The 25,386-nt window shown below is 33.8% G+C and overlaps 1 protein-coding gene across 4 annotated transcripts in view; it reads left to right on the top strand.

Moving 5' to 3' along the window:
* ACVR2A (activin A receptor type 2A) overlaps nucleotides 1–25,386 on the top strand; it is an 86,007-nt gene that overhangs the window by 38,843 nt on the left and 21,778 nt on the right. For 3 of the 4 annotated variants that reach the window (XM_060152946.1, XM_060152944.1, XM_060152943.1), the window contains 3 exons: nucleotides 11,115–11,322; nucleotides 14,775–14,884; nucleotides 15,082–15,236. In XM_060152946.1, the coding sequence (XP_060008929.1) occupies nucleotides 14,836–14,884; nucleotides 15,082–15,236 (204 nt within the window). In that variant the 5' untranslated portion in view covers nucleotides 11,115–11,322; nucleotides 14,775–14,835. Of the gene's footprint in view, nucleotides 1–11,114; nucleotides 11,323–11,978; nucleotides 12,062–14,774; nucleotides 14,885–15,081; nucleotides 15,237–25,386 lie in introns of those variants that run through there. The other variant, XM_060152945.1, reaches the window with a different exon arrangement.

Here is a 25,386-nt window from a genome sequence, read left to right as displayed (position 1 = left end):
AAGGTAGAGATGGATGAAAGGTATTAGATGGATGTGTTTATCTTTAAAATGGGCAAACATGACTTTTACAAATACAGCTTTTACAAATTTTACACAAGAGGCCAGTAACTGTAACCTAGAATCAAATATTCATTTGATTTAGAATGTTTACCTGAAATTTTTGCTTAGTTTTCTCTGGGTTTTAGAGGAAGGGTGCATGTTTTGTATTGTTGTGATTTAGGGATTTTTTTAAAAGGGTTATTAGTCTTAAGGGCTTTCCCTTTTCTCTTATGAATTAAGTAGCAAATGAATCTTTCATTTTTGGAGGGTGGGGTAATAGTTATAGAAATATCATAGAAAATTAACTGAGTATTTTAATCTTTTAAGAGCTAAGAGATCAGTAGTTTCTTAAGAGTGAAGCTGGTAAATATACGTGTTTTTAAAAACTTACTAAATATAATCAAACTGTGTTCTCAGTTGTTTGAGAACTATTTCCAAATTAAGAGTTGATATTTTGCCTTTTTTCATTTCATGATCTGGTAACTCTTATTAAACCTCTTTGTATTGAACTAGATCTACAATTAAGTGAATTAAAAACTAAAATTTGTAAGGGCTTTATTTACAGAGGTTTTGCTTGCCTCTTTTATAAAAGGAAATTCTATTTCAAATTTGGTGTTCTCTTTGGGCCTCTAAAATTTTGTTAAGGCTTTTTAAGAGAGAGGTTTGAGAAATTTATGTTTTCTTCAAACCCTGGTCTGTATAAAAGTAGATATATACTTATTTTGGACCTATATGAGGAAAATCAGTCACTTATGAGTTAACAGTGTTAAAATACATTTTAGGCGGTTATCTTAGTAATTTGTCAGGAATTAACATTAGGAGTCCTTAGATAACCACTGGTTAAATGTTGACATCTGCTTTTATTCTCCTTCTCACGCCCACGTATGCACACACTGTGTCTAGTGTTACAACGTACAGTGTTTATATTTTTATTTTATACAACATAAGTTCTGTTTTTAGTTTATATTACTTTAGCTAGGTGGACAGAATCTTGAACTGTTTTGTCAGACTGATAGTACTGAGTATAACAGGCAAGGCAAAAAAAATTTCTGGGAAAATTGCCAGAAAGTGTTTGTGTTTTCCTTTGGAAGTGATTGTTTGGTGGTAGGAAGGTGCTTAGTTTAAAAAAATAAAAATAAAAATTAGATTGACAGGTCCTAAAATGTTGCATTGCCATCCAGAAATTTTATTTGAAAATTTATTCTCCTTCCTCATATTTCTAACTTGTTTATCAGAAGTCTTTTGGGACATTGTGGACTTTACTTTTTTTCCTAATACTTAAAAACAGCCCAGGGCAGCCAAATAGGGAAGGTGACTTCTGTGATGTTTATTAATATAGAAAAGAAAGGATACCAGAAGACCTTTGATGTGTTTATGGAGTTTTAAAGAAATTACACAACACATAGAAGTAATAAACAAGAATTTTAGATTCTTCTCTTCTAAGTACTAAGCATCTTAGTTATAAATATGAAGGCCATTGGTGATTTTTAAAATAAGGCTAGTTGTGATATAGCTGTTATTTAATATAGTGAGTTTTCAGTTTGTATTCTTGTCCTTTAATAGAAGTGTACTGCTATTTAAAACTTCTCTAATAAGTATTGCTGATTTTCTTCAGTTGCTCGTTTTAAGTTGCCAGATGTTACTTTGATGAAAACTTTGTGATGAGTTGTTTTGTTTTGTTTTGTTAAGTTTCTCACTCTTAATACTGCTGGTTCCTCAAGGGTAATATTTCACATTACTTTCATAGCAGCTGAAGTGATCCGTTTTTACATCAGAGTTTGATGATTTACTAAAAGAAAGCCTGCATTTTCCCAAGTAAATGAAGCACTAAAACCCCTTAATGTACCTAGTGTCTTTTCAGAGTAATTGAGACTTGTAGGTTGTTTTTAGTAGAAACTACTTTGTGTGTGTGTGTGTGGGGGGGGGGTTCCTTAATCTATCTTAGGATGTCTGTTCTGAGAATTTACCTTTATCTCTTATTCTTCTAAGTTTATGCCCAGTTTTGGCTTTTGTGCAATTGAAAAAATAGTCCATTTATTCTGATGGGAGTATTGGCCTCTAGCTGCAGTCAGCGTGATCTCCCTGTTCCCCCCAAAATGAACATCTAATATCAGAAACCTGTTTTATATGGTCTAGGTAATACTTGTATATGCTTGTACCTGTTTTGATGTAATTTGTATTTTGAATGAGTGCCAGAGAACTGCATAGAATTATTTCAGTCTTGAGATCTGGGCATTTATAGGTAGCCCACACATTTTGTGGCTATAGGCAAAACCACTTTTCTGTTGTGCCTTATCTTTGAAGATACCTTGCTTATCCCGGACAATACATACCTTTCATGACAGTAAGAACATAACATCAGAAAGAGAGTTAGCAAAAAAGGGAAACATAGGGTAAATATATATAGAATAAAGCTTTATTTTGTAAGATGATGTAAGCTAAACATTTATCAACAGCCAGATACCTAACTCAGGTCACTTATATCTTACTTTCTTACACTTAGACCAAATAGGAGACTGTATAAAGCAAAAACTTGATCTCCATATCCTAATTTGCCAGTCCTTTTGATACCTGTGGCCATCTGATAAGCATGGATATTACAGACTCCTGGTTTTTATTGGGTAGTTAGTATGGCTTGCTGAGTTTCCTTCCATTCCAACACAGTACTGATTTTCAGGTTAATCTTAAAAATATAACTTCTATTCTTAACTTTTGATGTCTTGCACATCTGCCTTGATTATACCCAATACTGAAGAATATGGAACGTTCATGTTTAGTGAAAGCAATCTTGTCAAACACTGATTAACCACAGCCCTGTTTATTTGATCATGATCTTCTCTGTCTCTGTTTAGCTCAGTTCTGTCTCTTTCCTTAATAGTCCTGCTTTAGTCCCCTTTCCTCCATAAAACCTTCTTTTTTCATTTCCTTGTTAATTGATTGATTTAGTGCATGTTTATTGAGTGCCTGTACTGTGCCAGGTACTGCTGATACAGCAATGATAGTAGGGCTTGTTCTGGAAGCTCATAGTCTAGTGGAGGTCCAGGTTATCATCTCCAAAGTCCTACTGCATTTATTTATAGCCCTTATCTTGGTGTTTTACAGTACAGGCATATGATCAATTTTTTTCATCTGTATATGTTCAACATAAAAGCAAAGTTTTCTTCAAAGATTATTCCCAGAAAAAGTCATTTTATATTTGAGACTTTGCAAAGTTTTTAATATTTTGAGGCTCTTGCTCAATAATTTTATTTTGAATAGAAGAATAATGTTTGTAGAAGACAGGCTTGAAATGATGCCAGTCAGTGCTAGTTTTGAATTTTTATGGAAGTTTCCTGAGGGAAAAGTGGAATAAAGAGTTCAAACAGATAAGAAATTATTCTTGGGAGGGTTGTTTAACTATCATAATTTGTTGTAAACTATTCACAAAGGTTGTAAAAAAAAAGCCTTTAAAATCTCACTTTTAAGAGCAATATTGTAAGTACTTTATGCACATCACAATATATACCTATAGAACAATGGGAAAAAAACAGTGTCTTAGTATTATGGGAGTGGAAGTTTGTGGCTTGGAGAAACATTTCCAGTGACAATATTCTATATGACTTCAAAAAGTACTGTTTCTCAAACAACTTAAACGGAAATGAAGATAATTCAAGTTTTGTTACTTTTAAATGACTCAAAAAGAAGGTAATGAGATGACACTTGTTGAAAGACGTATGTGAAGTTTGAATAAAATTGTTTTTAAAAGTTTTGTGCTTCATGATTTTAAAACATTCATAAAACTAAATTAATGAGTTAAAATAAGTATACATTAGGCTTTTCATACAAATATAGAAAGGTTTGTATATTTCAAGTTGGTCAAAAGATTTTTAAAATATCTCCTCATTGGGGAAAATTAGGGTATCTGTCATATTGAGGGTTGCATGAGGGTTGTATCAATGTTTTGATACAATTTTATTTTATTTTATTTGCACTATAAAGTGTTTTTGATTAAAAGCATCATTCAGTTTGATCTGCCTTCCATAGCTGATTCTCTTTGGACATGTGTTCTACCCCTAGAGTGGTGGGAAGCAGTGACATGTGAAGGGAAAACAAGAATTGCTTTTCATTATTTTTGAAACTTCAGTAACCCTTCCTAGCAGACTAAGTTGCCTTTGGGAGGCACAAGGTTAGGGAAGGCATTCAGTAGTAACCTGTTTATACTGTGTTCTCAATGACTTGTTGATAGTTTCAGACAGCATTAAAATACTTTTCCAGAAGTGAGCCTCAGATTTGTAAGTTGTCAAAACAGTTCTTTTCTTTCTGTTTAATGTTGGTTGCATACCGTAGGAAAATTGTGATAGGATGAGGCTGGTCACAGGACCGTGAAAAACAGTGTCATCTTAATCAGATAAGAAATTAATACAATTCTTAATTGTAAAAGACTCTTTAATTCCATCTATCTGTTTCAAAGGAGATGGGGGTGCAGTAGTAGTTGGTGGATTTTTTTTTTTTTTTTTTTTTTTTTGCTGTATACAGGCCTCTCACTGTTGTGGCCTCTCCCGTTGCAGAGCACAGGCTCAGGACGCACAGGCTTAGCGGCCATGGCTCATGGGCCCAGCTGCTCCGCGGCATGTGGGATCTTCCCGGACCGGGGCATGAACCCGTGTCCCCTGCATCGGCAGGCGGACTTTCAACCACTGCGCCACCAGGGAAGCCCTAGTTGGTGGATTTTTAAAATTCAGTTGTCACATCACATTTTTACATTTTAATCATTCATTAAGTACTGTTTATGTTTGGAGGGCAAGTAAGACAGTCTTAGATCCAATAGCATTCTGATGTATGAAAGGACTTATATAGACAACTAACTAAAAACAATGAATAAATATAAAATATTTTATATTGGATTGCAAGTAGTGTGCATTTTGTGGGAAGGAGGAGTTCTGATGAGAAAACTTGAAAATTGTCACATATGTGAGATTTAGCCTGGGAGGCTTTTTGCAAGAGCTGGGCTTTCAGAAACTGTTAGCTAGATTGCAAAGGGGAGGGCATTTAAGAAATATTTGCGTGAACCATGTCCACTGTTCCAGTACCATTTATTGAAAAGGCTGTCTCTCCTCCTTTAAAATTCTTTTGCTCATTTGTTAAAAATTAATTGGGCATATTCGTATGGGTCTGTTTCTGGGTTCTCTATCTGTTCCACTGCTCTTTGTGTCTTTGTCTCCACCAGTACCACACTGTCATGCTACTGCAACTATATGGTAAGCCTTAACACCAAGAAGAGTGATTTGTCCCTTTATTATTCTTTTTCAACACATTAGTAAGCTCTTTTAGGTGTCTACAAAGAAATTTGCTGAGATTTTGATGTGAATTGGATTAATCCTATATATCAGTTTAGGGAAAATTGACATCTTTATTATGTTGACTCTTCCAATCCATGAGTACAGTATGTCTCTCCAAGTGTTTAGGTCTTCTTTGATTTCTTTCATCAACATTTTATAACTTTTCATCATAAAAATCCTATATATGTTTTATTAGACTATATGTATTTTCTTAGGAGCAATTGTAACTGGTACTTTTAATTTTTAATTTCAGTTCCACTTGTTCATTGTCAGTATAAAGAAACACAGTTGATTTTTGTGTGTTGATTTGTATTCTGTGATCTTACGGAACTCACTCGCTAGTTCTAGCATTTTTTTTGTTTGAAGATTCCTTGGAATTTCCTAAATAGACAGTCATTTCATCTGCAAATAGAAACAGTTTTATATCTTCTTTTCCAATCGGTATGCCTTTAATTTCTTTTTCTTGCCTTATTGCAAGAGCTAAAACTTTCAGTACAGTGTTAAATAAAAGTGGTGGGAGTAGACATTATTGCCTTGTTTCTAATATTAGAGGGAAAGCATTCAGTCTTTCACCATTAAGTATGATGTTGGCTGTAGGTTTTTTTGTAGGTGCTGTTTGTGACTTTGGGGGAGTTTCTATCTATTCCTGTTACACTGATAGACCATATGATTTTTCTCTTTTAGCCTGTTTATTTGGCAGATTGCATTTACTGATTTTTGAATATCAAACCAACCTTACATGCCTGGAATAGATTGTACTTGGTTGTGATGTATTACTTTAAAAAAAATACAGTTTTGGATTTTGTTTGCTAAAATTTTCTTGAGAACTTTTACATCTAAGTTAGTGAGAGATACTGGTCTGTATTACCCCTCTTCTTTTTTGTTCTGTCTTTGGTTTTTGTGTCAAGGTAATACTGGCTTCAGAAAATTAGTTAAGTAGTCCCTCTTCATCTTTTTCTGGAAGAGATTGTGTAAAATTAGTGTTGGTGTATTATTTTAATACTTCATGCTTTCAAAAAACAAAACCCTAATTGTCCTCAGATGCAGTTGCAGTAGGTAAAATTTACTTTTTCCTCATGGGAGGCGTATTTCAGATTTTGAGTATGACTTTTACAGGTCTACTTTATGGCCAAATGTTCTAACAAATTTCAGGTCCTGTGTATTTCTTTTTTTTTCTTTCTTAAATGGTAGGAAAAATGAAATGGTCAGTATGAGTCATTATGTATAAGCAGTACTTTAGTAATAGAACTATTATCTAAAATAATTCTGATACTAAATTCTGTGACTAGACTTACTGATTTGCTATAACTTGCCTGAGTGTGAGTTATGAAACTATGGAATTATCCATAATAATTATGGATTTATTAGGGAAATTGAAACAAATATGGAAACAAAGCTGTGAAAGGTTTGGTAACTTGTTCAAGGTCACAGTTTGTAAACTAAATTCCAAGTTCAGGTCACAGTCTACTAAGCCAGTGGTACTTCACTGGGGAGGAACATTAGATCACCAGTGGGTCTTTGCCAAAAGGAGAAAAGAAAACATACGTACAATATCTATACATCTATATATTTTCCTGCTGCCCCCCACGTACTTTTCAACTACTCATTCCTGGGGCATACAAAATGGCACTCAAACATGAATTCAAGAAAACACATAGGGGATTCTGATGCCCATCATTTGTTAAGAACCATTATAATAAACCCTGCACACAGACCTTTTATGTTCATTTATTTCTTTTTAAAGTCATATTAACTATTTGGAATTACCTTGATAGAATAAACCTATGGTAGAAATTTAAAGTTTCAGAAAATTTTAAATTGGGAGCTGCTCTTAAAAACTAGTAAATATAGGTAACTTTTGTCATCCTTTTTAGAACTACACCTTTAAAGTCACTATGTGAGCTTAACATAAAAATACATATAACTTGGTTTATTTTTATAATTATCATGTTATTATATTTAGTGGTCAGTTGGAGACGTGATGGATAGAGACTGATTACCCAATCAGCTTGAGGAGGGGGGGTGGCAAGATTGTCAGTTTTCCCCATTAAGCAGTTTTCTTTCTATCTATGGATAATATCAATCAAGTGATAGTCTAGATCTAGAAAATCATCTGAAATCTTAACTTACCATTAGATATTAAGAAGTAGGGCTTCCCTGGTGGCGCAGTGGTTGAGAGTCCGCCTGCCGATGCAGGGGACACGGGTTCGTGCCCTGGTTCGGGAAGATCCCACATGCCGCGGAGCAGCTGGGCCCGTGAGCCATGGCTGCTGAGCCTGCGCGTCCGGAGCCTGTGCTCCACAATGGGAGAGGCCACAACAGTGAGAGGCCCGCGTACCACAAAAAAAAGAAAAAAAAAAAATATATATAAAGAAGTATTAAAAGAAATAAAGAAAATAGTCATTTGTTTATCTTTTTTCAAGACCAGAGGTGGCAAAGAAAAGATACTGATGTTTTCCCGCCTCCTTCTATACTAATTTCAAAACCCTTTACCTCAAAATCTTTCTCAGTACATGGCTCCTGGCAGCCACTCTTAATTGATTGGAATTGACGCCAAAGATAAAACCTATTTGGCATTTTTTTATAGGCAATGTTCTTTTTTGGGAGGTCAGTTTTATTTAGTTCAAGTGTTGTTCGTATGCTTCAATGGAGTCTTCTTTTGGAAATTAAAAATAATTAATAGTGGTTTTTAACATGAATTACACAAGTGATAGTTCATAGAAGACTCCTCCCCAACAAACAAAACAAACGAAAGGCAGGTTAGCTAGACTGTGGAAATTAGGGTGTTGTTTCAAGAGGTAGCTGACCAGGACTTCCCTGGCAGTCCAGTGGTTAAGACTTCACCTTCCAATGCAGGGAGTGTGGGTTCGATCCCTGGTCGGGGAGCTAAGATCCCACATGCCTCGCTGCCAAAAAACCAAAACTTAAAACAGAAGCAATATTGTAACAAATTCAATAAAGACTTTAAAAATGGTCCACATCAAAAAAAAAAAAAATCTTTAAAAAAAGAAGAGGTAGCTGACCACACAGCCTGTGGGCCAAATCCAGCTTGTGAACTAAGAATGATATTTACATTTTTAAATGGTTGGAAAAAAAAATCAAAAAAAGAATAGTATTTTGTGACATGTAAAAATTACATGAAATTTAATTTTCACTGTAAATAAAGTTTTATTCGAATGTAACAATGCTCATTCATTTACTGTCCTCTGGATGCTTTTGTGCTACAATGGCAGAATTGAGTAGTTGTGAAAGAGGCCATATGGCCTGCAAAAGCTAAAATATTTACTCTCTGGCCCTTTACAGAAAAAGTTTGCCATCCCCTGTTTTGAGATAACGTGGGCAGAGTATGATTTCTTTGTGGTTATTTAGTAAAGGAGGAAACTTAATTTGCTGTTATTTTCAACAGGTTTCTGAAAAGGAATAATTTACAAAATGGCTACTGTTTATATACAGATGAATAGTAGTAGCAGCCCTTCTTTTATAAAATACAGTGGACATAGACTTACCAGCCATAGTTTACATGTCCGCTCACACTATTATTTCTTCCGTAGTTGAGGAGTCCACAGCACCATTACTGCCACAGATTTTATCAGCTTATAATTATATCTCTGTGCTAGAGCACTGTAGAGCAGCAGTTCTCAAACTTTTTGGTCTCGGAACTTCTTTAGACTTACCCCAAAGAGTTTTTATGTGGTTTGTATCTGTAAGTATTCATCATATTAGAAATTAAGGCAGAAAATTTTAAAAAAAGTTATTTAGAAGTGACAATAAATCCATTATATGTTAACAAAAGAATAGGTTTTTATGAAAAATATTTTCCAAGACAACAAAAAAATTAGTGAAATTGTTACAGATCTCTTTATAATTGTTTTAGTAGAAGACAACTGGATTCTTATATCTGTTTTTTCCACTCAGTTCGTGATACAGCAATCTGTTGTGCTGTTTTGATATGAAGGAAATTTGGCCATACACAGATATATAGTTAGAAAAGTGAGGAATATTTTAATCCTTTTTTAAGATAATTGTGGATTATTAGTGATATTGAATATCTTTTTATGTAGTATTTCCCGTTCATATCTCTTTGATAAAGCATGTCTTTTAATCTCTTGTTCAGTTTTTAGAAATTGGGTAGTATGTTTTCATATTGTTGAGTTGTGAGAGGTCTTTATATTTTCTGAATATCAGTTATTTTTAAGGTATATACTTTGCAAGTATTTGCTCCCAGTCTAAATTTTTTTCCTTAACTTTCAAAGAGAAGTTTCAATTTTAATGAAGTTCAACTTACCAGTTTTTTCTTTTGTAGCTCATGTGTTTTGTGTTCTAAGAAATCTTTCATAATTTAGGGTCACCATATTTTTCATTTTTTCTAGAAATTTTATAGTTTTAGGTTTTATTTTGAGTTTGTGATCTGTTTAGAGTTAATTTGTATATAGCATGAGCTATGAGTTGACATGAGGTGAGGTTCTTTGTTTTGCATATAGATGTTCAATTGTTCCAGCGTCAGTTGTTGACTTTCTCTGCTAAATGCATTGGTACCTTTGCTATGTATCAATTGACTGTATGTGTATGGGTCTATTTCTGGATTCTCTGTCCTGTCCTGTAGGTTCGTGTGTCTGTCTTTTCACTAAGACCACACTGTCTTGATTGCCGAAGCTTTAGTGAAAGTCTTAAAAACAAGTAATATGGGGAGTTCCCTGGTGGTCCAGTGGTTAGGACTAGGCGCTTTCATTGCCATGGCCTGGGTTCAATGCCTGAGTGGGGAACTACGATCTCTCACAAGCCACGCAGTGCGGCCAACGAAAAAACAAACAGTATGAATTGTTCTGTACATCTTTTTCAGAATTATTTTGGGTATTCCAGTTCCCTTGCTTTTCCATGTAAGACAAGAGATAGTTTCTTAAAAGTTAGTTACAGTGTGGAAACCGCTAATGAACTTTTTGTCCTCTGTAACGTTAAAATCTACTTGGCTGTCTTGAACTTTGTATGGATTTTTTGCCCATGAGTGTTTTTCAAACGTCATACATAATCCACTTGGAAAATATTGATTCTCTGAATTATATAGACTTTCTGAATATTGGCACATCTCATTATTCTGTATTTAAAAGTCACATTTGTTAATATCACCACTCATCAGAAATTCTTTAAGTATTGGGAAGGTGTCAGGCTAATTGTGGTGGTAAATACAGATTTTCCAAAATTCTTATTTTTGCTTGAAAACTCATATTTTATTATTGGCAGTGCATACTGTCAGGTGTTTTTCTTGAAATAACAGGTTTACTTGGTTCATTTTGGGAACATTTCTGCCAAATACTTGTCTGAATAGCCTTGGTTGGTTTAGTTCACAACTCAATCATGCAAGGGCTTTTTTGGAGGCAATCATTGTACTTCAGTGTGTAGCAGCAGTGCTTTTGGTTAGTTCCCATTTTGTCACACAGAATATTGAGAAGAAGTCTACTCAAGGGTCAAGATTTTTAAAAAATTAACAATTGTACTGCTTTCCATCAAGGACATTCTTAAGTGAAACTGGCCTTTTACAGAGAAACCTTGTGATATATGTGGTTGCTTTTTATTATTATGTTTATTATACTTAAAGTACAGAGATTGACCTGGAAACCTGAACCCAATGTTATAACACTAGTAAGGCAGTAAATTATTGACATTTCAGGAAGATTTGAAGTTTCATATACTGGGAGACGAGACGATCTGTTTAGGAACAAATACAGTTATATTAAAAGTTGTCGTCTTATTATCTTATAGGTGCTATACTTGGTAGATCAGAAACTCAGGAGTGTATTTTCTATAATGCTAATTGGGAAAGAGATAGAACCAATCGAACTGGTGTTGAATCCTGTTATGGTGACAAAGACAAACGGCGGCATTGTTTTGCTACCTGGAAGAATATTTCTGGTTCCATTGAAATAGTGAAGCAAGGTTGTTGGCTGGATGATATCAACTGCTATGACAGGTAAGAACACATTTTATTTTTTTATGATAGTGTTGAATAATTTTCATTTCCTCCATTTCCCTCCCCCCATTTTTTTAAAAGGAGAAAGATCAATGCATAGATTTTCACTTAAATGTTTCTTTTTTAAGATGGGATTATGAAGACCATTATAACATGTTGTAATGACAAGATATATATTTTAAAGTAAAAAAATAAATATAGCATGTTTATGTTTTATCTTTAATATACTTTGAATAAGCTATCAAGTAGTGAGAACTTTAGATAAGAAACATTTCTTTCCTTATGTTGTAGGGTTATAGGTTTTTTTTAAACACCAATTTTAAGGAAAAAGGATTTTTAAAATTGCTTTAAGAGAGACTATATCTGTTGAAAATCTATCCTGAAGGAGAATAAAGCTTAATCATAGTATTTAATTTCCTTTTAGTTCCCTCTTTATGTATCTGGAAGAAATTGATCTCACTACATTTCCTTGCAGAGTAGGCCTTTGTTCTTTATCCCAAGAGACATTTTAACTTGACATTCAGAATTACATCAGAACTAACACAATTCTCATAGAAAGCTACATTTTATTTAAAAAATCTTGTTTAAATTGTTTTATTCTGTTGGAAATAAAATATAGTGGATATGTCATTGACTGCCTGTGATCTTTCTGCAAGGTGTCCCTAGATGTTTGGCCGATCACTTAAACTGCCTGGGCCACAGGATTTTCACTGAGGGTGGGTGCTGATGACTGCAGAAGGTACAGAATCCTAGATAACCAGACTTTTTGGAGCCAAATAACTAATACACTCACGGAACTCTAGCTACATCCTGATCCACTTTCAGGGGCTTTAATAGATTACCACGAATCTGTGGTTGATTGGACATATGTGATTAGTAGTAAAATGTGTTGAATAAACTCATGAAAATTGAATTAGCTCCACTTTTGGTGAAAATTAAAATGGTCATTTAGGTATATATTTAGTATTTAGGATATACTTCTATATATTTGAATTTTCCGGGGATTATTACTCTGTAATTATACATTTTAGCTGTATTTCTGATTATTAGCTTCTTTCTTAACAGAGGTGATAATTAAGTGATATTTGCTGTTATGAAAGAGTAAGTAGAGCCACTAGGGAAACAGTATAGATGTTCCTCAGAAAATTAAAAATAGCAGTGATATAGCAGTTCCACTTTTGGGTATATATCCAAAGGAAACGGAAACACTAACTTGAAAAGATATATGCACCTCCATGTTTATTGCAGCATTATTTACAATATCCAAGATGTGGAAACAACCTAAGTGTCTGTCAGTGGTTGAATGGGTAAAGAAAATATGGTCTATGTATACAATGAACTATTTTTCAGCCATAAAAAAGAAGAACATCTTGCCATTTGCGACAACACTGATGACCTTGAGGGCATTATGCTAAGTGAAATAAATCAGACAGAGAAAGACAAATACCATATGATCTCACTAGTATGTGGAATCTTTAAAAAAAAGAAAAGAACCCATATATAGAGAGAACCATTGGTGGTTGCCAGAGGCCGGGGGTGAGGGGTGGGCATATGGTTGAAGGGAGTCAAAAGGGTTTGAATTTTCAGTTATAAAACAAATAGGTCCTGGGGATATAATGGGGGATGTGATGTAATGGTGACTATAGTTAATAATACTGTATTGTATATTTGAAAGTTGCTAAGGAACTTAGCAACTTTTAAGTAAATCTTAAAAGTTCAATTCACAAGAAAAAAAATTTGTAACTGTGGTGATGAGATGTTAACTAGACTTACTGTGGTGATCATTTCACAATATATGCAAATATCCAATCACTAGGTTGTACACCTGAAACTAATATAATGTTATAGCAAATTATATCTCAATTTATAAAAAAGAAAAATTGAGGAAGAAGTTGGGGAAAAAATGAGGTTTGGAGGTCATCTTTATTCAAAACTGTCTTTATTAATTAGTTGAAATCAGGGATCCCTGTTCTTTTTATTGTAAAACGCTACTGTGCTTCTCACCTAAAACCAGTATTACTGGAGATTATACTTTGCTCGATAATGTGAGTGAGTTGTTCAGTGCAAATGCCTGCTCTTACAGTGATAATTACTACATCAGCTTTGTTTCTAGGGGTTAAATGCCAATTTAAAAGTATGTGAATTTCTGCTTTTATGTTCTGAATTTGATTAAAAAACAAATACTAAAGGTAGTAACATAAATAAGAGAAAGGAAAAGAAGATTCAAGAAATGTCAAAGTGTGGAGGAAAAGACAGTGGTAAAAAGAATGAAATTGAATGGCGAAAAGTATTGATAATTTACTTCAGTTAACTAGGCTAGGTATTTAATCATGTTAACCTATGATTTGATTCATGATTCTAAATATTAAATTTGTACATTTTTCTTTATAAATTGTTAGAAATTTAGCTTTCATTTGTCCTTTACTTTCTACTACATAGACATTGGTATAGATTTTATTTCAAAGTTTAATTTTATTAAAATTGCCTTCTCCCTGAAATTTCTTGAGCTTTTCCCTTTAGAGTTAAATTCAACCTTGTTATTCTAACAGCCATTATAAAAGTTCACAGTTTATTTGTAATGTGTCTTTAAATCTACCTGATGTTATTAGCAATATTTAAATATCTGATTTTAAAAACTAGCTATAGCTAATTTTTTAGTGGTTGATTAGGATTTAATCTAGATGCTAAATCCCTATCTTTTCAGTAATTCAGGTCCTATATAAAAGACTGCCTCCCCCTACCCCTTAAGTTAGCCCACCTCCAGTCAGTTTTTTGAGTTACTAGGGCCTGTATGTTTGTTGTTACATATTGCTCTTGTTGCTTATCCTTAACCCTGTTCATTGTGTTCAGGGAATTTAAATCTCCTGCAAAAATGGCTTAATTCCCAAGCCTGGTTTAGGTCTCTGATGTTGAAATATGTTCTGCCACAAGATATGAACACGAATTATTTTGTGCCTGTGTATTTATATGTATACATAGGCGTATAGGTATGTATTTATATGTGTACACATACAGTTTTTTATATATAGTGTTCAGTTTTTGTATTCATAAAACGGGAAAGCTATATTTCCTGTGAGTAAAAGTACCCTTAGACCAAATTTCTTCTTCATTGGCTTTATGTTCCTCTTCAAGCTTTTCTACTAATTAAACAAACAATTAAAAAGATGGTTGCCTTAGATTGATCATTAAAAACCAAATTAAAGAAGTGGTTTCAAGGAGCCAATGTGATTGTTATAAAATCAGCTGTTGATTTATTTTTCTGATGAGATTTAATAATAGGATTCAAGGAACATTTTTGACTTTTAAGAATTGATTATTGAATATTAATAAAAATCTCAAAGTTGACTATTAATGACTTATTCATTATTTTATCTCTGAGAACTTTAGAAAAACACCTATTGTAGATTCAGAGTAATAATGATTTTAATTATTTCTCCTCTTTTTGTTTATAGGACTGATTGTATAGAAAAAAAAGATAGCCCTGAAGTATATTTTTGTTGCTGTGAGGGCAATATGTGTAATGAAAGGTTTTCTTATTTTCCGGAGATGGAAGTCACACAGCGTAAGTTCACAGGGAAAATGCATATGTCTGTTCAACTAGTAGACTGAAAACAAAGCATGTTTGTATTGATGGAATAATTTACTCCCATCTTCTCCTACTCTTTATTTTTTCTCCTAAAATTTGATGCTATAATAAATATTTATTGTGAAATTTTGTCGACCAAATCTGAGTGGTTTTCTTCCTCCTCTTTTCCACAGCTACTTCAAATCCAGTTACACCAAAGCCACCCTATTACAACATCTTGCTCTATTCTTTGGTGCCACTTATGCTAATTGCGGGGATTGTCATTTGTGCATTTTGGGTGTACAGGCATCATAAGATGGCTTATCCTCCTGTGCTTGTTCCAACTCAAGTAAGTTATTGTCTTGTACTTTATGTTGTTTTAGATTTTACACTTTAAAGAAATACTACTGTGGTGAAACCACAGTAGATTGTTACAAATCATTTTCCTTTAGGGTTAATTTTTGAATATTTATTGTCATGGAAACTGTAGCTAATTTTGCAAACTTATTAATTTGCTGTGTCCTAAGTTTAAGGGTTGAAGTGGAGTAGAATAAAGAGTATTCCCATTCCTGTTCTTATTTGGAGAGTTTTACTGTCATCATAGTACTTTAAAATGTGGGATATACTCTGCTGTCTTTCTTAAGAAGTAATTGATGATGGAGAAGTGATATCATAGCTCTTTCTTTCCCTTCTCTTTTCTCCTCCACTCCTAAGTTTTTGTGTCTTTTTCAAAACTACTTGCCAAAAAATCCTTTTAACCATGGTGAGGGACCCAGTAAGGTAACCAAGAACGTGGGGTAGAGAAGTTTCACAAAGGCATCAAGAGGATATATCTATAAAATTCTTGTTCTGGGAAGAGGAGCAACAGTTCTCATCATGTGTTGTTTGTAGTTCCAAGTGTATATATTTTTATTTGCAGCATATCAAACATGTACTGAAGTCTGAAAACTTTTTTAATGCCCTTGATTCTCCCTCCCTTGACACCGAATATATCTGAAAATATAGGTGTGGTGGGTAGGTAGTCAGAATAAATTCATGAAGTTTTCCTCACTCTCTGTCATGTGGACAGTTGGAGCTGATTCAGTGCTTTACAAGGACTTTTAATATAAGTAGTTATTATTCTACAGGCAGAGGAAACGTGATAACTTTTGGTTTAATTGCTTGAGATGTCTTTTTGTGTTTCTTTTGTGTTTCTTTTGACTCTTAAGATCAGATTACCTCAGCCTTCTGGATCTCTTGGTTTAACTTTGTTTCTCTAATACCACTAGGATTAATGGTTAAAACTTGGTAGAAGAAAATGGTAAAGTCTTATAATTTAATGACCAAAACAACTTCTTCACTTTAAGCTTTATTTACATAACATATTCCTTTCTCAGTGCTTGAAGCAATCTGTTGGCATTAGATCATTGATCCCTGTAATCTTTGTAAGATGTGTATATGAAGAAATAAGCCCAAAGGTAAAACTCCTCATTTAGTAAATTAGGTAAACACACTATTTTGTACAGCTGAAATATTTTAACTTTTAACATTAGTAGATAACTTGTAGATTTGTTAAAAATCACTTTAAGAAGTACTTTAAAATTTTAAAAATTTAGTGCCTAATAAATATATGTAGTTTACTCCAAAGTGTCCATAGAATACACTTTACTTTCTGTTGGTGGTAACTGTTTTTTATGTAATATCTACATTTAACAGAATGAGTATTTACTGTTGGTGACATGCATTGATTTGTGAAACTGTCTCTTTCAGTAACCTAAGAGCAGTTGCCTTTATTAGGATCACCAGCAGAAATAAATGTGGGAGCTAACTTCCTTCTAAACCTCCAATTTGAATGTAATCATATCAATTCAGAAGTCTGTGATGCTGGTTCAAAAGGAGAGTTATGGACAAATGGAAATTAAATTTGGCACATAAAATATATTGATAGGGGGTTTTAGGAAGCTCCATTTTACTTTCTTTGATGGTGGGTACAACAAATATTTGTGCAAAGAATATTTTAAATGTATTTGTGCAGATTGTAATGACATAAATAACGATGCCACCTTGGGCTTATATAATTCTATTTTCAAAAATGATTATTCCCTGTACATGATTTTGCAAAGTAGTCAGTTTGCTTCATAGAGATCTACTTTTTTTTGTTTTGTTTTCTTATATTGTCTCTAATTAGTGATTAAATTGTTGTGAATTTAACACAAAAGAAAAGAAAAGAAAATAAAGAAAGAGTGTTTAAGTGTCTAAATTTGCCCTGGATTTGTGATATGATAGAAACAAACTGGAAACTACACTTAAAAACAAATTTGTTAAGTTTCTTAATAGAACTTTAAAAATAATAATGTAATCCTATAGATAACATTGATTTATATAAAATATTGGTAAAAAAGTGTGGTTGGACATTTTTATTTAAAGGGCTGGATATCATATATTTGAGGCCACTTTATTTAGAAATGCTAATTAATTCAAGGGTTTGGATTTTTAAAAAGGAAAGATGCATTATTATTCATAAATAAGGACTAGGAATGTTCAATGAGTATCCATCTCTGTGGGTTTTAGATATTTGTTGCAATGGTTAATGTTATTGTACACATTTATTTAGTGTTTGTGTTGTTCTCTAGTGAATTTGCATGAATTGTATGAATTGCTGAAAAATAAGGAATGAACTTAAAAAAGTTTTGTGAAGGAATGACCTGGAATGGTCAGGCTTTGTTATGAAAAATTTAAGACATGCCTGACTTTATGCTTTCCTTCTGTCATAAACTGTGTTGTGGAAAAGGAGCATTGTCATCAGTGTGGAACTTCATATATGTCATTTTTCACTGTTTGAAACGGTATAGAGTCATGCTGTAAGTCTCATTTTTGGTGAGAGGTTTATGCAGACTACTTCTGCAAGATTACTTAGTGGCCATCTTGTTACAAAATACTCAGTTTTATTTCTGCTTCAGAAAAATGATTGATAATTGTATCAAGCATTAATTGAACATTTACAGTGTACTAGAGTACTGGTAAGTTACATAGATGTATTAATATATATATAAAAAATATACAAAAAATACATAAAAATTTCCCCATGATTTCCAAGTTGTGACCAGTATGTAAGGATCATCTTGGGAATTTCTTAAGAAATACAAATTCCTGGACCACACCCCTGAAAGTATGGAATGGGGCCTGGGATATTATGATTCTAATAAGTTTTCCAGGCAGTTCTGGTGACCAGCCAGGTGTGGAAAGGACTGATCTGATTTTACCTCACAGGTTTGTTTATGTAGTGTTATAATCCCCATTTTATAGATAAAGAAATTGAGACATAGCAAAGCTCACAAGTATCAGAGCTGGAATCTGAACCAAGGACTCTCTGACACTAAAGCTTTGCTCTTACTGCTTATGCTGTTCTGCCTCTCTTTTTTCAGAAAGCAGACGCTTTTGCTGTTTCAGATAATTCAGTAAACATCCCTGCCATTTCAAAATCATTCTATAAGTGAATTTATTTTCCTATTTTGGGATGTTGAGTAGTTTGACTACTAAAGTGGGCAATAACGTGATCATATTGTCTCACAGAGGACAGAAGGGGAAATAAACAAGTCATCTGTTTTCCACTAAAATTTTTTTAGCACACATTTTAGAATAGGGTTTATGAACATTGATTGGGTTGCAGGTAAAGATTCTTGTGCTTTTGAGTTGATAGTGCCAATGCCCTAGCTATTCAAGGCTTTTTTGAGGGACAGGAGAAGTCGGTAGGGGAAACATACTACAGATTTGAAGTCTTAAGGTGTCTTCTGCATTTCACCCCATATTCATGTCCCCATATTCAAAGTTTAATTTCAAGACCAGTTAGGAAAAGATCTTACATTCTTGTTGTGCATTTCTGCAACAATCTTCCTTCTAATTTCTTCACTTTTAGACAATGACATAAAATTTGTCATTCTCTTTTCTTAGGGAAACTTTTTCTTAAAGCGTTGGCTAAAGGTTGGTGATAGCTTATTGATGGATCCTTCCTACAATAAGAACTATATTTGAAGAGAATTTACAGTGATTCTCAGCAGAACAAGCTAACATTACATATACTGTGCTCATTCATTGGTCTGATCTCAGTCTTTCATTCTCTTTGTGGGTAAACGATCAGTCTTACAGGGTATTCTGAAGGACTAAGACATACCTACATACATCTCTTAATAAGCTGGTTCTGGCACTTAAATGGTAGGATTCTTTATTTGTAAGACATCAAGTTGTTTAAAGTTTCTTCTGGTTTTGTTAGTATTTTGAAGTGATACAGGAATAAACATGCTTTAAAATCTGGTCTTTAATTATGGTTCTAATTTATTTTAAAATAAAAAATATTCTAAAGTACATCTATCATAGTTAAAGACATAGAAAAACATAATTGTGCTTTTTTTTTTTTTTAAGAAATAAGCCATTCTTCTTTCTTTATAACCTGTAACTACTATGTTTCTAACACTTTTTCATGTTATCACTGTCTTCCCCTCATCCTGGGTGAAAGCCTTGGAGACAGCAACTTCTCCTATTCTTAGCCCTGTTATTTATGAACTCCAATACCTTTTCATCCTTCTGATCCTGTGGTTTTCAGGACATTATTACGCTGGAGGCTGAGATTATTTCTGTAGTCTCATAGCTTGTCTTCTTGTTTCCGGTTCTCTCTCTCCATTTATACTATTGCTATACAGTAACATTTTACATGTCTGATTATGTTACTTCCGTGCTTAAAAATTTTTGAGGGTTCTGAGTGATCCAACAGCAAGAATACAAAGTTTGGAACATGGCATGTTATCTTCCATACTTTGTCTGCCTTTTGATTCTTTTCTTCCATTACACCCTAAGCCATCCATCATATGTATCTATAATGGTATTAGTTACGTGCCATCCTTGAAAGAATTGAGAAAATAGTGCTCAAGTCAGTTTCTCTCTTTTGTGACTCAGATGAAATAACTTAGGTTGAGAAAGGTTCTGGCCATTTGTGAGCATGTTCCATTATCATACTTTATTATAAGCTCCTTAAAGACAAGGTATGTATTGTAGTCACTACTGTATCTCATGCAGTGTTTGTATGTAATAACCATTCTGTAAGTGATGAATTGCTGAATTGTTTCATTTAGTGTTATATTAAGATGATAATGCAGTATACCCAGGAATTGTTTAATAAACATTTTATGTGCTTTAGGACTTTATTTCTTGGGGGTAAAATAAGTTGAAGTATTTCAGGCTTTTATAAGAGAATGCCATTATTCGAGTCTTTGTGTAATCACAGGTGTGAAGCATCCTTTTAATTTGCATTACCTGGGTCACCTTTTCTTTTGCCTGTCCTGAAACTGTCTTTCTGTATGTAGGTAGATGCTCTTACAATCTCCAGTAAGTAAATTGAATGCAAACTGGTTTTTCTAGTACCAGTGAGTCATGAATATGAGGGAATTGATGCATTGACTCTATTAAGAAGTCTTATTGTGGTTAATGTGGTTTCAGTGAAACTGTTTGCATTGCTTTCATACCCATATGTAAGCTTAAGTTTCCTTCTTATAAAATCTATATTTGTGCTGATAAAAAATACCACTTGATAAGAAAATGCAGTTTAGGGGCTAGAAATTACCTACCTTTAACAAGGTATGAAGTTAGTTTCTTGTTAATTTTTGAAGGCTATATAATAGCACTAAAGTATTGCAGCATTAATACTTTTTAAATGACATCAATCTCTTCAGTCCTGACATAACATTTTCATGACATTTTGTCTAGATTTTGGTCTGACTAAAGGCTTTCAGATGTTTGGAATATTGAGTTCTGCATACAAAACAATGCTGTTGACCTTAATATTAAAGTAATAATAGGTTGTCGTTTCACGGTGAGATTACTATCCACTGAGAAACCAAGCCATGTGTGACAATGCTTTGTAGTATTTTCCTGTTGAACATGAGTTTATATATGTACCCATTTAAAATTAATAAGATACTAAAGGAGTAGCATAACATTATTCAGCCAAGTCAATTTAGGAGAGTGTGCTGCTTCCCTATTTGGAGAAGATGCAGGGAGAAGTTTACCGAGTTTTATTGAATATTTAATACGTTAGTATTAAATTATACTTACAGAATAAATATTACATCTGTAGAAGCACATCTTGAAATAGGTTGATTGCTGAATGGCTGGAGTTTAAGAACACATCTCTCTCTTTCACTTTCTCTTCCATTTAAAAATTAACTACAAATGCTTGCTTGTTATATAGCAAGGCAAATTATTCAGAAAGAAGTATGTCCAAAAAAAGGAGAGAATCATTTGTTCTTCCTCTTTTTCCTTTATCAATTTCCTGAAATAAACAGTTTTAACAGGTTGATGTGTATCTTTTCACATCTTTCTCTAATCTCGTTTGAGTATATATATTTTTTCTTTTTTGTAAACTATAAAATGTTATTCTACAGTTGCTTTCTTTTAACAGTATATTGACGACAGCTTTTCAGCTTAGTACTTTGAATCTATCTCATTCTGATTGTATGATGTGTTTTTAAGTGAAATTTAGTGGAGCTTTAATGTATTCTCATAAAATACCAAAATTTGATGTTTTATTAGCTTAGATTTTGTGTTAGGTTTCTGCTAAGAGCTAGAACCTACACTTCACAAATAGTTTTTAATTGTATTATTTTAGGATATTTAATGTGGTGGTATAATTCTACTGCCTAACTCTTGAGCACCTTTTTTTCTTTTTTTTTCCATATATGCCTGAGAAATAGTACAGGGCTACTACAAATGTCTCTTTGTATCATTATTTTTGTACTGATAACCTAAATTACAACTTACTTAAAAAAATTTTTTTTTAATTTATTTTTGGCTGTGTTGTGTCTTTGTTGCTTCACGTGGGCTTTCTCTAGTTGCAGCAAGCGGGGCTACTCTTTGTTGCATTGCGTGGGCTTCGCATTGCAGTGGCTTCTCTTGCCTAGAGCATGGGCTCTAGGTGCACGGGCTTCAGTAGTTCAGCACATAGGCTCAGTAGTTGTGGTACACAGGCCTTAGAGCACATAGGCTTCAGTAGTTGTGGTTCGTGGGCTCTAGAGTGCAGGCTCAGGTAGTTGTGGCACACGGGCTTAGTAGCTCCACGGCATGTGGGATCTTCCTGGACCAGGGATCGAACCCATGTCCCCTGCATTGGCAGGTGGATTCTTAACCACTGTGCCACCAGGGAGGCCCCACAACTTACTTTTATATATACTTCTAAACTAATTGTAGGGAGAAGTATCATAAATTATCCATAGATATGCAGCTTGACAAAGTATTACTCTAGTTAGGTGTATATAAGTTGTTTCTCTTACAAATGTACAGACAGGCCCACTTGGAGGTTGGCTGAAATTCTGTGTCCAAAAGCAAAAAAGAAGGGGAGAAGGAGCGAAAGGGGAAAAAAAAAGCTGTATCAAAAGCTTAAAACAAGTTAAAGCTGCACATTAAAATTACTCAAAGCACCTTATTTCTAAAAATGACATATTAAATTTTAAAATCTTGAAATCAGTTTTTCTTTGGCCTGTGAAGGGCCCCGCGTTGTTTGCCAATTTGCAAATGGGACTGATGCATATAGACCAGAGTGCATAATATCTCCTTTTTCTTGTCTGGCAAGGAGATGGTAGATAGGAAGAAGTGAGCTTGCTTTTCTCTGTTTTTTATTTCCTGAACCTCATCCTCGATCTGTTCCATCATTCCTAGCTACTTCATTGCTGTCAAACCTTTTTCTATTAATTTGAGATAATAAAAGTGAAGAAGTCCATTTGTTAGTGAAAGCTGCTTGCATCAGATAGGCTGGGTTCACCTTGGTTTGTTTTATTTTTGCTTAACTATTCATCTGTTGCTTGACCACCTACTGTATGCCAGGCGCTGTGCTTGATGTATAATGTTAAGTGGCTCAGGGACAGTCTTTGCTGGCCCTTCTAAGGGAGCCTACAGTTAACATGTAGGTGTACTAAACATAGGTTGGTTGATTGGTTGTTTGACTTTGCAGCTTGGAGAGGAAGGGTAAAAAGAGTAAAAAGGGAATTGCTTCAACAATTTTGGGCAAAGATGGAGGAAAGGAGGAGAAATGTTTGATTCCATTTCTATAGTGATTGGGAGAAGAGCCACATCTAGGGTGCTGGGCTAATTTTAAGTGCTCAATAAGTTTTAGCCGTTAATTGCCAATGACCTCAAAATTGTACTCCAAAGGAAGAATTTTTGTTGAAACCATTGATTTCAATATTAAAAATGATTTATTGAAATTATTTTACTTGAAAATAATTTCAAAATATTGGCATATATGTGTGTCAATACTTTGAAGTTAATTTCAAATAATAAAAAATTTCATTTTGAGTACTCTGTCAAGCACTATACAGAGCACTTTATACATATTAACTCAGTGTAATCTTTCAGTACCCCATGATGTATATATATAGGTGAAGTGACTTTGCCTAGAGTCAGTCTGCTGAATGGCAAAGCCTTGGACATTTATGTCCAAGGATTATTATTATCCATTGAAGTAATTTTAATTGAATAGCTCATTTCAGTAAATTATTAGGTTGGGTCCATAAAAAACTAAAGTAGGATACAGGGAGGGATCAGAGTACATAATTTACATTTAAAATAGTTTTTATAGTGACTATATATAGCCTTGCAGATAAACATAACCATTTTATCACATCACAATTTATTAATGTGTAGCACGGTCCTTTTCCTTTTTTCCACTTGCAGAACACAAATGCTAAATAAAAATAAAGTTTCTTCTGTACCCAGTAATAAACCTGATGCTCCTGAGCAGCAGCCAGAAGAATAGGCATGTCTGCCGTCTCTCTTTCAGACTTGCAGCTCCAGTGCTGACTGCCCTGAGGAGCTAATCACTTCTTAGGGAACTTACTCAGAATCCTCATTCATCCACCTTGGTCTGCCTTCATGCTTTGCTTTTGGAAGGAGTTAAGATGTGAGCAGTAGGAGTTGGTGTATCATAGAGTAATTTTGAAGACCTGATTGGATAGAATCATGGCTGTGTATTTGACAGTATCAGTATTATTAAATCTGTTAATGTATAATGTCTTGCTTTCCTTAGCTCAGAAGCATTTGTCCTGATACACATACTGTATTATTTCTTTACATATTCTATTTCTGTCTGCTTGGCAATAGTCTTTTTTAAAATTTGCAATTGTAAAATGTCTTAGAATGTAAGATAATTATATGATTTAAGAGGAGACAAATTCAGAATTTGTCAGTTTTCAAATACTTTGTTGAGCAGCTACTTAATTCTTCTTAATCATCCAAAGAGGTTGTTGAGTGAGTTATTAAAAAAATTATATATAAATATAAATCTTGGAATGGTTTAAATGGTAAGAGAAAATTTATAGTATATTTCACGTATATTTATAGCATGTAAAATCCATATTTCTAGAAAGATTTCTTTGTATTCTAGTTCTGTTTATCTAACTGCGTTCTAAATATTTCCACTTAGATGTCTCCAAGCACTTAACAATACAAGGGTAATGATCTTCTCTCTCAGACCTGGTTCTCAGTAAATGGAACCAGTAACCATTTGGTTGCACAAGACAGAAATCTAGGATGTGTCCCAGTACTGTTTTTTTCCACCTTATCTGCCTCCCTCTAGTACTTATTTCGTTGCTCAAGGATCCTCTCCTCAGGAGGTCTTCTCTTATTTACCTTGCCCAGTATAAGTTAGGTTTCTCTTTACAGGTGCTCCAGGTAACTAAATTGCTTTTTATTGCTCTTATTTTATAATTATGCATTCATTAGTATGATTCTTTGATTAGTCTTTCTTCCCCACATTATAGTAAGTGTCATGAGAGCCTGGGTAGCCAGTGGCTGGCACAAACTAGGTGCTCAGTAAAGATTTGTTGAATGAATAGAGAAGTATTATTCATTCCTTTCTGATGTTTGTCAATAGTTAATTTCTTTTCCCCTTAAGGAATAAGCAGCAAGGCTCTTTCTCATCCAGCAACCTAATTACTTGACATTAATGTGCTGATTTGGTTTTCACTATTATCTCCAGTCACAGTGCATGATATTCAAGTTTCATTTTCCAAGTTGTGAATACAGATTACTTTGTTTGGTTATTACTCTTTATCTATTTGTGTATTTCGGTGAATTATTTTTTTTTGTATTCTTATTTTGTTTTGCCTCTTATTTTGTAACATAGTTTATGCATTGAGGCCTGCTCTTGGTGTCTTTTGTTTAGTTTGGATCGTTCTATAGCTTATTCTAATACTCATTTGTTGAGAGGTATATTGAGCAAAGGTACACTTTTTTGGTAAGATGCATGCACAGCACCTACTTGCCCAGTGTTATTACAGTGGCATCTTTGTCTCTGAAAGCACTGGTATGAAAAGAAAAACAGAGATGTTTAAGCCTTGGAAGCTACAGTCTAGTTACTCATTTGGCATGTATTTCTTTCAAGGAATGAATTTTACTTTGGAGTACTGATAAAATGTTTTGATAGTGGGATTAGCTAAGCCTTTTAGATGAATTATTAAATAATCCTGAATCATTAT

This window comes from Lagenorhynchus albirostris, chromosome 6 (genome assembly GCF_949774975.1).
Source record: "Lagenorhynchus albirostris chromosome 6, mLagAlb1.1, whole genome shotgun sequence".
In the NCBI taxonomy this organism is placed as follows: Eukaryota; Metazoa; Chordata; class Mammalia; order Artiodactyla; family Delphinidae; genus Lagenorhynchus; species Lagenorhynchus albirostris.
Note: the sequence above shows the minus strand (reverse complement) of the source record. Positions and strands in the feature narration are given on the sequence as shown.